Source organism: Phyllobates terribilis, unplaced genomic scaffold (genome assembly GCF_046119375.1).
Source record: "Phyllobates terribilis strain yellow unplaced genomic scaffold, ASM4611937v1 Scaffold_3__8_contigs__length_932513732, whole genome shotgun sequence".
NCBI classification, from domain to species: domain Eukaryota; kingdom Metazoa; phylum Chordata; class Amphibia; order Anura; family Dendrobatidae; genus Phyllobates; species Phyllobates terribilis.
This window is the reverse complement of record NW_027362763.1, coordinates 486835760-486848274: the sequence shown is the minus strand read 5'-3', so window position 1 is coordinate 486848274 and position 12515 is coordinate 486835760. Positions and strand designations below refer to the sequence as shown.

General features: G+C 42.9%; 1 protein-coding gene across 3 annotated transcripts in view; it reads left to right on the top strand.

Annotated features, from left to right (window-relative positions):
* Nucleotides 1-12515, top strand: part of ROS1 (ROS proto-oncogene 1, receptor tyrosine kinase) — a 422859-nt gene that overhangs the window by 110752 nt on the left and 299592 nt on the right. For all 3 annotated transcript variants that reach the window (XR_012318445.1, XM_073675912.1, XM_073675911.1), the window contains 5 exons: nt 3762-3946; nt 6362-6456; nt 6622-7157; nt 9294-9500; nt 9799-9909. Coding sequence is in view for 2 of the 3 variants with exons in the window: in XM_073675912.1 (XP_073532013.1) it covers nt 3762-3946; nt 6362-6456; nt 6622-7157; nt 9294-9500; nt 9799-9909 (1134 nt within the window). In the remaining variant the exon portion in view is untranslated. The remainder of the gene's footprint in view (nt 1-3761; nt 3947-6361; nt 6457-6621; nt 7158-9293; nt 9501-9798; nt 9910-12515) is intronic.

The following is a 12515-nucleotide window of genomic DNA, read 5'->3' as shown; positions in this document are numbered from 1 at the left end:
GAAGGTTCAGGCGGTTCAGGAATGGCCTAGGCCTATTGGTTTGAAATCGATACAGAGGTTTTTGGGTTTCGCCAATTATTACAGAAAATTCATTAAACATTTTTCTATTATTGTCAAACCACTGACCGATCTCACCAGGAAAGGTGCTAATGCGGTTCAGTGGACTACTGAGGCCATTGAAGCTTTTGTGTTTCTAAAGGAGAGGTTCAGCTCTGCCCCCATCCTTATGCAGCCTGATGTGACTAAGCCGTTTTTGGTTGAGGTTGATGCTTCTTCGGTGGGGGTCGGTGCGGTGTTGTCTCAGAAAAACAAGGATGGAGTACATCCCTGTGCTTTTTTTCAAAAAAATTTTCTGAGACTGAACTTAATTATGATATTGGTAATCGGGAATTGCTGGCTATTAAACTCGCATTTGAACACTGGCGTCATCTCTTGGAAGGTGCTGAATTTCACATTCAGGTTTTCACTGATCATAAAAATCTGATCTATCTTGATGCTGCCAAGCGCTTGAATGCCCATCAGGCTAGGTGGGCACTTTTTTTCTCGCGGTTTAATTTTTCTGTTACTTACATCCCGGGTCCCAAGAATGTTAAAGCTGATGCTCTGTCTCGCAGCTTTTCTCCCATGGTCGGTGCTGAGGAGGAGGGGAGCATTTTACAAGAAGGTGTTGTGATTGCTGCATTGGACTCTGTTTTGGAACATGAGATTCTTAAAGCACAGGAGAATGCCCCATCTAACACTCCCCATGGGAGGTTGTTTGTGCCTAGGACCTTTAGGAGAGATTTGTTTGTTGAGTGTCATGAGTCTCGGTTGGCAGGTTATCCAGGAATTTCTGAGACCAAGAGACTTGTGGGTCGCAGTTTTTGGTGGCCTGGATGGCAGAAGGAAGTCATTAAGTGGGTGTGTCAATGTACAGTGTGTGCTAGATCTAAGTCTTCACATACTCCTGCAGTGGGGTTGCTTTGCCCTCTGGAGGTTCCTAGTGCACCTTGGACACATCTGGCTATGGACTATATTACTGACCTTCCCCCCTCTGAGGGTTTCACAGTCATCTGGGTGGACGTGGACCGTTTTAGCAAGTTGTGTCACTTGGTTCCTTTCATCAAACTGCCCTGCGCTAAGACACTCGCTAAGGCCTTTGTTAAAGAAATTGTCAGACTACATGGCGTTCCTATTGACATTGTTTCGGATAGGGGACCTCAGTTCGTGGCTCGTTTTTGGCGTGCTTTTTGAGACAGGTTGGGAGTTCATTTGTCGTTTTCATCCGGATATCATCCTGAGTCTAATGGCCAGACAGAAAGGAAGAATCAGGATGTTGAGCAATTCTTGCGTTGTATTGTGGCAGACAATCAGGAGGGGTGGTCTGAGTTTCTGTCACTTGCTGAGTTTGCTCTTAACAACCATACATCCTCTTCTGCTGGTTGTTCGCCTTTTTTTTGTTGTTCTGGGAGACATCCGTCTTTTGGGTCATTCTCCAAATTGGTATCGGCTGTGCCTGAGGAGGAGAGTTTTTCCGGTGATTTGGAGAGAGTTTGGACGGATGTGCGTGGTAATCTTCAGGAGGCTAACTAAAATTCTAAGAGGTACTTTGATAGGAAACGGCAAGAGGTTTTGTTTGCTATTGGTGACATGGTTTGGTTGTCCTCTAAGAATCTGCGGTTGAGGATTCCTTCTAAAAAATTGGGTCCCAAGTTTGTAGGGCCCTTTAAGGTGCTTCAGGTAGTTAACCAATCTGCTGTTAGGTTGGAGGTTCCTACCTCCTGGAAGATTAATCCGGTGTTTCATGTTTCTATGTTGAAAAGAGCTTATGTGTCGGATGGAGACGCCTCTGCCACTGTTCCTCCGGTGGTGGACAGGGAATACGAAATTTCCCGCATCCTAAATTCTAGACCGTACAGAGGGAGTTTGCAGTATCTCGTCGCTTGGAAGGGTTTCGGACCCGAGGATAACTCATGGGTGAGGGCGGATGATGTTTCTGCTTCCAGACTTGTCAGAGCGTTTCACAAGAGGTTTCCTGATAAGCCTGGGCCTAGGGGATCCGGAGGATCCTCATAGAAGAGGGGGTACTGTTAGAACTCTCCTGTTAGGTTTTTTCTATCTTGCTGGTCACATGACCTTTTTTGCCTATTTAATCCTGCTCCGCCCTCCTGGCCCTGCTGGACTTCATTGTAATTTCTACTCTTAAGCTCGCCTGGTGCTTAGTTACCTTCGGGAACACTTTCTTTAACTACTTCAGTGCCAAAGGAAGGCTACGTCCTTCCCCACTATTACAGCTACAGTAATGGCTGCAGTTTATACAGTTATACACAGTCTTTGTGGCACACAGGACCCGTTTATACCGGGCTTCGAATCCTGTTCATGACGCCAAAAATGACGCGCCTCCTGGGCCGTGGGGTACTCGGTAGCCGGGCCGGTCGATGCTGGGGGATGTCACAGTGGCGGTGACCCGGTCCGTTTCCCAGGGCAGTCAATAAAAGGGAAATAAAGAAAAGGGGAATTAAAGTTTTATATACATAATATTCGTGACGCCACCTGTGGTATGCGGCTATATGGGGCCGCCGGTGCGGTGCAGATCCTCTGGAGCTGATGATGACGCAGCAGAGTTGGTTCAGCTCTCCACAGGCAGAGCTTAGCTCCAGGACAGGAAGTGGTGATGTTATAAATGTTGCTGTGCAGTGTAGTGCAGGAGATGGCGCAGATAATAACCAGTCCACAACTTAATGGCGGTTTCCTCTTATCTTTACTTGCTGTGGTTAAGCTGACCGAGGCACGGGTACTAGCTGGTAGTAGAGGTCTGGGTGGCCTGGAAGCAAGTTGGGAATCCACCTCACCAGGTAAAGTTGTACGCCTTCCCTTTGCGCTAATCTCTTTGGCCCTGCTGCTTATAGCTGTGCTGCGGCCCTCGTCCCTGAGTAAAACGTTTTTGTGCTCACCCGTATGGCAGGCAGCTCGGCCTTCCTGGAGTGTCGCTCCCACGTGGCGGTGCTGGGCCCTATGGTGCTGCTGAGCCTCCGGGCTTCTGATGGCGCCAGGAGACCAGCAGTCTCCTTCTCTCCGGTTTCTGCTGCTGGGCCTTCAGTGCCCCACAAACTCGGACTCCGGTGTCCGGTTCTTCTGTGCTCGTCTCTGGGGTGAACTGCCGTGCAGCTCCACTCCCTAGGTCTTTCCTCGTCGACGTCCTGACTTCAACTCCTCTCACTAACTCTAACTAACCCTGCCTCCAGATTCTAGTTGCTAAGGGGAGGAGCTTCCCTTGCTGGTCAGGAGCCAGAAAAGTGTTGCATGCTAGTATACCTGATTAGAGGACACCTCCTTGCTTCCAGGCATGGCATCACCCCTTGTGAGGGAGGCAATGCCACTGTGGCAACCGAACTCCTGAGGTGCCACACAAGGACCGAAAACCCTAATCCCCTAATGGTGGGTATAGTATGCCAATATCACTTCCACCCCTTCTCTACTCATAGCCAACATGTGAGCTTACATATAGTAAAATCCATTAACCCCGCATTAGATGGATAAGGCTAAATTCACAATTAGCAGTCCTACAAAATTTATGGCTACATGTATGGAATTGCATGGCTGTATCACTACATATGCTTACCACAGACTGGCATTAAATAAAGTACACCCTGTTGACTAATGTTGGTTGTATCTACCGTACTTCCCTGTGTGTCAGTCATCAGGGCCCTGTGGGAAAAATATGGTAGACTTAAAGGGGTAAAATTAATGTTCAAATGCTTTTTTCTTCCTTACCCACTTAGGTGTCTCTGTTAATGTACGTGGACAAGAAGTCTATTTCTCAGAGGAAAATTCTATTTGGTTGAAAGGAGTCACTAACATGACAGATACATCAGACCTGAAGACATTTCACATTGGCCAGGGGACCATAACTTCTTTATCTATAGATTGGTTACAGGACAAGCTATATTTCATCATGTATAATCAGGTATGTATGTGTCAGGTGTACATGTGTACAGTACAGACCAAAAGTTTGGACACACCTTCTCATTTAAAGATTTTTCTGTATTTTCATGACTATGAAAATTGTACATTCACACTGAAGGCATCAAAACTATGAATTAACACATGTGGAATTATATACTTAACAAAAAAGTGTGAAATAACTGAAAATATGTCTTATATTCTAGGTTCTTCAAAGTAGCCACCTTTTGCTTTGATGACTGCTTTGCACACTCTTGGTATTCTCTTGATGAGCTTCAAGAGGTAGTCACCGGAAATGGTCTTCCAACAACCTTGAAGGAGTTCCCAGAGATGCTTAGTACTTGTTGGCCCTTTTGCCTTCACTTTGCAGTCCATCTCACCCCAAACCATCTTGATTGGGTTCAGGTCTGGTGACTGTGGAGGCCAGGTCATCTGGCGTAGCACCCCATCACTCTCCTTCTTGGTCAAATAGACCTTACACAGCCTGGAGGTGTGATTGGGGTCATTGTCCTGTTGAAAAATAAATGATGGTCCAACTAAACGCAAACCGGATGGAATAGCATGCCACTGCAAGATGCTGTGGTAGCCATGCTGGTTCAGTATGCCTTCAATTTTGAATAAATCCCCAACAGTGTCACCAGCAAAGCACCCCCACACCATCACACCTCTTCCATGCTTCACGGTGGGAACCAGGCATGTAGAGTCCATTAGTTCACTTTTTCTGCGTCGGAACCAAAGATCTCAAATTTGGACTCATCAGACCAAAGCACAGATTTCCACTGGTCTAATGTCCATTCCTTGTGTTCTTTAGCCCAAACAAGTCTCTTCTGCTTGTTGCCTGTCCTTAGCAGTGGTTTCCTAGCAGCTATTTTACCATGAAGGCCTGCTGCACAAAGTCTCCTCTTAACAATTGTTGAAGAGATGTATCTGCTGCTAGAACTCTGTGTGGCATTGACCTGGTCTCTAATCTGAGCTGCTGTTAACCTGCGATTTCTGAGGCTGGTGAGTCGAATAAACTTATCCTCAGAAGCAGAGGTGACTCTTGGTCTTCCTTTCCTGGTGCGGTCCTCATGTGAGCCAGTTTCTTTGTAGTGCTTAATGGTTTTTGCAACTGCACTTCGGGACACTTTCAAAGTTTTCCCAATTTTTCGCACTGACTGACCTTCATTTCTTAAAGTAATGATGGCCACTCGTTTTTCTTTACTTAGCTGCTTTTTTCTTGCCATAATACAAATTCTAACAGTCTATTCAGTAGGACTATCAGCTGTGTATCCATCAGACTTCTGCACAACACAACAGATGGTCCCAACCCCATTTATAAGGCAAGAAATCCCACTTATTAAACCTGACAGGGCACACCTGTGAAGTGAAAACCATTTCCGGTGACTACCTCTTGAAGCTCATCAAGAGAATGCCAAGAGCGTGCAAAGCAGTCATCAAAGCAAAAGGTGGCTACTTTGAAGAACCTAGAACATAAGACATATTTTCAGTTGTTTCACACTTTTTTGTTAAGTATATAATTCCACATGTGTTAATTCATAGTTTTGATGCCTTCAGTGTGAATGTACAATTTCCATAGTCATGAAAATGCTCAAAAATCTTTAAATGAGATGGTGTGTCCAAACTTTTGGTCTGTACTGTATATATAGGTTTTATACTGTCTCCATATCTACATTATATGATAATTTGGGCATAGCTGTTTCCTGTATTTACAGAAATATTTCAGTCCCATGTTGCTATAGATAACAAGGGGTAACGTTTCTCCTTGTGGAGAATGACATGCCATTGTAAGGAGGCTTATAATGCATGCAATGCTCCTCTGGGAAATTAAATATGCAAATTGCCTCTTCTTCCAATAGGTGGCACTAGAGTTCAAGTCCTCTTCCTCTCCGAAGAGGCAATTTGCTATAGGTAACAGATACAGCACTCTCCCAAAATTTCCCAGAGATTTCTTTAATGAATGGAGACTTTCTATGCTCCTAGAAGAACCAGCAAATCTGGTGTGAGCTTGTATTCTGTGGGAAATTTCTCTTTAAAGGGATTTTCCACTTTAAATTTCCTTCCACCTAGTGAACTTTTCTTACCTGCAACAGCCCAGTGGCTGCATTGGTGATTCACTGCTCCAGACATACAGTGGAGAGTCAATGCTGGAATGGTAGGGGTTAAGTACGGCTTGCTTTTTTAAATTTTTTATTAGAGCTGCCTGTGTAATATAAAAAAATAAAAATAGAAAACCCCATTTAAAACTAATACTTATCTACTATGTGTAGAAATAATTAACATGAACATAAACATCACAGTAACATGCAATGTAAGGTAATTTAAATACGACATTTGCATCAGAAATGGAAGAATTAATATGTGTTGCTATATCAGGGTGTGTATTTGTCATGTGCATATTTTTGCTTCTTTATTGTAGGTACATAGATGCAGTTCTTGGAACTGTTCTTCTACTGCTATTATTCCATTAGATGTTCAGACGCCCAAGAAGATCGCAGTGGATCCATATAACGGGTATTTGTTATTTGACTGTGCTTATATATTTATTTGTTATACATTTGTTTCTTTTACTGTGTTGTGTTTTGGGCTACAATAAAGTTGGCTATGTATTATCACTTTCTGGTAATAGTAGTGGTAACGATATAGTATAATGGTAATATTCTTCTGTTTTACTTGTAGCTATTTATTTCTTCTCCTGGAGGACGGTATTCACAGAATGATTCTCCCTGAACCTTCCATTGAGACAAATATAACAGAACATATTGTAAAACACAACAACATTCAGGATTTCACCCTCACCGTCCAGTCCAAGAGAATAGTATATGCTCGGAGAGTTAGTCCGGATAATTTTTACCTGATATCTGTTTTCTTAGATGGCTCTGATGAAAAAACCTTAAGACAGAATCTTCCGTTTAAGGGAATGAGAAGCTTTCTTTATTTCAGTGACTCTTTGATGTTCACAGATGGAGACATTGTGTGGTATGAAGAATTTTTAATGAATACTTACTTTTACAATGAGTATTTAGTAACCTGTGAAGTAGCAGATTCATCATCATCATCATCATCATCATCATCATACTATAATAACATGATAATATATGGAGAGTCTACGCAGCCCGTTCCCCTGCCAGGATTTCCTGAACATGTGTTGGTGGTCTTTGGAACACACTCAGCTGAAGTTCTATGGAAGCCACCAATGTTAACAGTTGGAGCCAGTAAGTTATGTTATATCAGTTTCTGTTCTTCATGGAAATAATATTGTTTGGACTCTGCAGTACATTGGTGGGTCTTCCTTAACTACCAATGCCGAGGGGCCCCAATGCAAAATAGGTGGAGACACCTACCGTGTGCCATTTATAACACTTGTGTACTCTTATGGGGTCAAGGACCTTTGGCCTCTCTGGAACAAGGGTCTAGTCACCCGCTATATCTACAACCCTGCCTCAACTCCCTCACTTTGGCACCATTAGAGCTGAGTACCGCTGGGGTCCTAGATATAGAGTTATATGACTATATTGATGATTGTAATGTTAGGCTAATCTAAAAACCTCATAACTTAAAGAGAATAAATCTAGATGAGGGGAAGGAAGTGCACAATAGGGTGATATCCTACTGAGGGAGAGTGGGTAAGTGCTGGTTACGCTCACCTGGTAGAGTTGTGACAGGCACAACTCCTATGAAGGCCTGAAGAAAAACAGCTGCTGCTGCCCCGTGGCCGGTGAACAAATCCTCCAGGAAATATTAGATCAAACTCAAAAGGTGGGCTGAACTGCTGGAGTAAATCAATCCTTCAACAATGATGATGATAATAAGGATTTTTTTATTCACAATGTGTTTCAATGCCATACCGGCAAAAGACATTTTTTTTACTTGATAAAGATGCCACTACAGTGTTGAAATGCGTTGTGAATAAAAAAAACTTATTATCACTATAATTTAAAGCGAGGCAGTAAACATAGAGGAGGTCCTGTATGCACACCCTTATCAAAGAGATTTTCCAGGACTTAGGGTCAGTTTATACCACCTGACTTGGTGAGCTAAGCATTTATTAATCAGTGGTCCTTTAATAGCCTTTTATACAGGCAGACCTCAGTAAATGATGCGCACTGAACAATCTGTAATAGTTTTCTATAGTTATTCTCGGCAGTGCGAGTTCTGTTTACACTGGACAATGCACCGCCGAGAACAATGATATCTTGCGCTACAGAAAAGGTCATTTCACCCAATGCACAAGCATTTTTCCTAGTTCGTCGGGTGATCGGCATCATATTTACACTGAAAGATTATTTTGATATGTGCATTCTTAAAGGGGTTGTCAGGTCCAAAATGAAGAGTCTGCAGTCGCTCTGTGTGACTGCAGACTTTTAAATCCTCCCCAGAAAACAACGCACTGTGTGCTGCGACGATTCGCGTTTTTTTGAGCCAGGAACAGCGGAGATGTATGCGATATGTATCCTCCCTGGCAGAAGCCGTCTATTGGGCGCGGCCTTGTTCCATACAAGTGTATGGATCGAGAGAGTGGCCGTGTAGTGGATGCGGATGTTCAGTGGGCGTTGCCGTCTCAACACACTTGCATGGGGCGAGGCCATGCCCACTAGTGGGCAGACCCCTTTAAGAATGCTCATTCAGGATAATCTTTCAGTGTAAATGCAGCTTTAGATAATCATCAATATAAGATCAGTAGGGGTCTGACACCTGGTACCCCCAAGAACACCTGTTTGCAGTTCCCGCAGTGGCCAGATGTACACAATGTACAGAGGTGGACCACTGGAGCTACATATATTGGAAGTAATATTCCATTTTATTACTCAATTGATAACCAAACATAGATTTCTTAAAGAAGCCCTCCCATCTATTTTGTTTCTACTATATGTGCATGTAATGTAGTGTGAGTGTATTAATATATGCACCTATTGCTGCTCTCTCCAGTGTCCAGCGCCATTATGCTCCCCTTCTCCGTAACACCACCCCTCTACAGACTCTCTGGGTCACACCGAGCTCTGCGTGACGGAAGTGACTTTTTCAATGTAAGTCTATGGAGCGTCAGAACAAGGCTCCATAGGCTTAAATTGTAAAACAGACCCCCTATCTCCTGCATAGAGCAAACAGTGAGCTGACTAGTTGCTATTGTGGTGACATCACTGAGAAACGAAGCAGAATGGCGCTGGACACTGGAGAGAGCAGCGGTAGGTGACTATATTAATATACTCACTCTACATTACATATACACATTTAATAAAAAATATAGATGGGAGTGCTTCTTTAAAGAAGCCGAAGCTAAGCCTGATATTATTTCTGGAGGAAAAATGTAAACTATTTTGTAAAAAACATATATTTTTTGTGTTTTAAAGGTCCTACAGCTTGGCAAAAGTGGCTATATAGCATTTCCTTATTATCAGAACACGGAATACATCAGATTGTCTCTAATGTTAGTACAACCCAGATAACGATGACTGGTCTGGACTTATCTACACATTATCAAGTGACAGTACAGACATCATCTCCAGCTGGCGATAGTAGGTGGACAGAACCTGTGGTTGGAACAACTCTGTGTTCAGGTGAATTATTATTATAGTATCCAAATTCTAAACACAGGCAGTGGGGCCACATTTAGAAAAGGTGGATGTGTTGTGAATTTTTAGTTTAGATTTCTTAGCCATATTTAGCAACAAAGTTCAATTCTATGCAGGTGGTGAATGGGGTTTTTAGAGTTCCATTCACATGTATCAAATTTTTGTTCATCTATTCTGTGAATTTTTAACATGGTCATCTAGCAGTTTTTCAGGTCAAGTCCATTACCACGACTGTATTGCTTTTTTCCGCTTTGCCAGATTTAGTAATCAACTTTTGTTTCAGCTGAGGAAGATCATCATTTCATAGCAGTGGGTTTAACTGGAATATGGAGGCAACCTCTAGACCGGTTTGGTCCTGGAAAGCTGATCTCTGACAATCTCAAACATGTTACAGGTAAAGATTTTTTAATTTGTTCAATCTGATAACATTTAAAAACAATATTCATACAGACGTAGTTTAGTGGAAAATGATTCAGAATAACTTTTCAGCTAATTTTGATCCGGAAGACGGTAATCAGAAAAAGATATCCCTTGCAGCGGCTGCACAATCAATGTAAATTCAGATAATCTTTTTGGCTGAAAAGCACAAAGACTACATTAAAATGTGCATATTTACACTTATACTTAAGATAGTATTGTCACTGACCTTTACACTTACAAGACCGTGGTCTCACCATTAAAGGATTATTCTGATCTTCATCAATGGATATTGTCGGATAGTGCTTGTAAATGCAAACAATTTTGCAAATTACTGCTTATTAAGCTTATCAGCCGTTCTCCAGATACTAATACTTTTTTTTAAATTTACATCTCATTACCTTGGAGACCGACCACTGCTGCTAGACAGAAAATATGCAGCGCTCAAGCTCTTTTCTATTGAATTTGTAAGCACTATTTTACAGCAGGTCACTACTGGAGTGCACTGTTACCTCCTAATCCTGGTAGTTAGTTTCCCAGCCGAAGAGCTGTAAACTAAAGAACTGTTAATATCTCAAAACCGGCTAAAAATGTTAATAAGCAATAAATTGCAAAAGTACTTATTTTTACAAGCAATATCTGACAGCATCCGTCTATGAAGAGGGGGATTAACCATTTAAATATCTTATTATAAAAAACAAACAAACAATTAAAGCTATTGACAGGCTGATAAAAAACAATGCAGTGTAGCGTTATGACATTTACGTTTAATAGTTTTGCACTATTTGGTGTTCAAAGTGTATTGCAGTTTGCCCATCCTTCTGATGAGCTGAATGCTGCTGGCTGCGCTCGCTCAGTTACTCTCCTCCTAGCTAAGTTCCGGTGTAGTTGTAACGTGGCGGTAGCCGTGGGCGAGGTACTCGTCTCCCACGCCCCGGCACGCTACATGAAATCGGGGACATGGCTGGGTGTGTGTGTGGTTGTGTTGCTGCTGCGAACACTTTCGGGTTCAGCTCTGCCTCGATCTGTGCAGCACAGGACCCTTTTAAACCCACGATAAGGAAACCGCACAGGCCGACGTATTTCGCTGTGACCACTACACTCCGGCTAAACTTCCTGAGAACAATGTAAGGCAGCTTCTCTGGTTGTCACCTTACTCAATGTGCCCCGGCCTAGCTGACACTGCCTCACTGATGGCAGCTTCCAGGTCTGGCCAACACTAAAAAAAATTCCCACCAGTCTCTTAAAGACATTGCTAAAAGTCTCTTGCTGTATGTCCCCTGACTTGTCTGCTTAAGAAAGAACACTGTCGCTACTGAAGGTTTCTTGCTGACATTTGCACCTTACTTTCCCGGGTTTCTTCTCACACATACACCCAATGAAGGTAGCCTTCCTCTTGGTGTTCTTCCTTGCCTCTCTTTCACTCACAACAACTACAAAAAACAGGAACTAACACACAGGTCCCTGTTATATTCCCCAATTATGGGCCGGCCCTACAGTTAACCCTGTTACCCCTGACTAACAGGAACTCCAGCCTCCCATAGGATAACACATGCAATAAAGTACATTTAAAACAACATTGGTCTCGAGAGAGGGGCCACGTCATCCTCTTCATCTCTACACTCCTTCCTCTTTAAAGGGGTTTTCCCACGAACAAAAGTTCATTTTAAAAGTTGGCTGTGTCTGACCGTGTACAGAACATATCACATCTCCTGGTCAGGGGAGGAAGCAAAAGAGTATACAGACATTACAGCAGGGGATCACAGAAGATTCATTTTGTGAGGTAAAACATTGTTTAAAAACAGGCAGGGAAATGTTTTACCTCACAAAATGAATCCTTTGTGATCCCGTGCTGTAATATCTGTATTGTCTTTTGCTTCCTCCCCTGCCCAGGAGCTGTGGTATGTTCCGTACATGGTCAGACACAGCCAATTTTTAAAATGAACGTTTGTTCATGGGAAAACCCCTTTAAGGATGGCTGTCCACAGCAATCCACAACCTATAACAAAAGGGGTTAATTTATACACAATAACACACTCGGGATTGAAGTCTTGCTGTCTCAGGATTAGTGTTGAGCCACCCCCGTAGTGTTCGGGTTCGGTTCGTCGAACACCGGGATGTTCGAGGAACTGTTCGTCGAACTGTTCGTCGAACACCTTAGAACACCGTCGAACACCGTTAAAACCAATGGCAGGCAAACAAAAACACATAGAAACACATAGAAAACACCTTCAAAGGTGTCCAAAAGCTGACAAACTGCTCAGAAGACGCTCTCTTTAAAAAAGCCGGCCGGCAATTCAGCAGCGGCATACACCGGTACCCGACAATTTAGACAAGAAGGAATAGAGCATCACACATAGATTAGATAGATAGAAACATGTCAGTCACATATATAAGAAGTACAGTGACAGTGTTGGTTACTGTACTTGTCATTTAGTGTAAAGGATTTATTAAAAAAAATATTAGTGTTTTCATGCACCGTCTCTTTAAAAAAGCCGGCCGGCAATTCAGCAGCGGTACCCGACAATTTATAACAGAAAGAATAGAGCATCACACATAGATTAGATAGATAGAAACATGTCA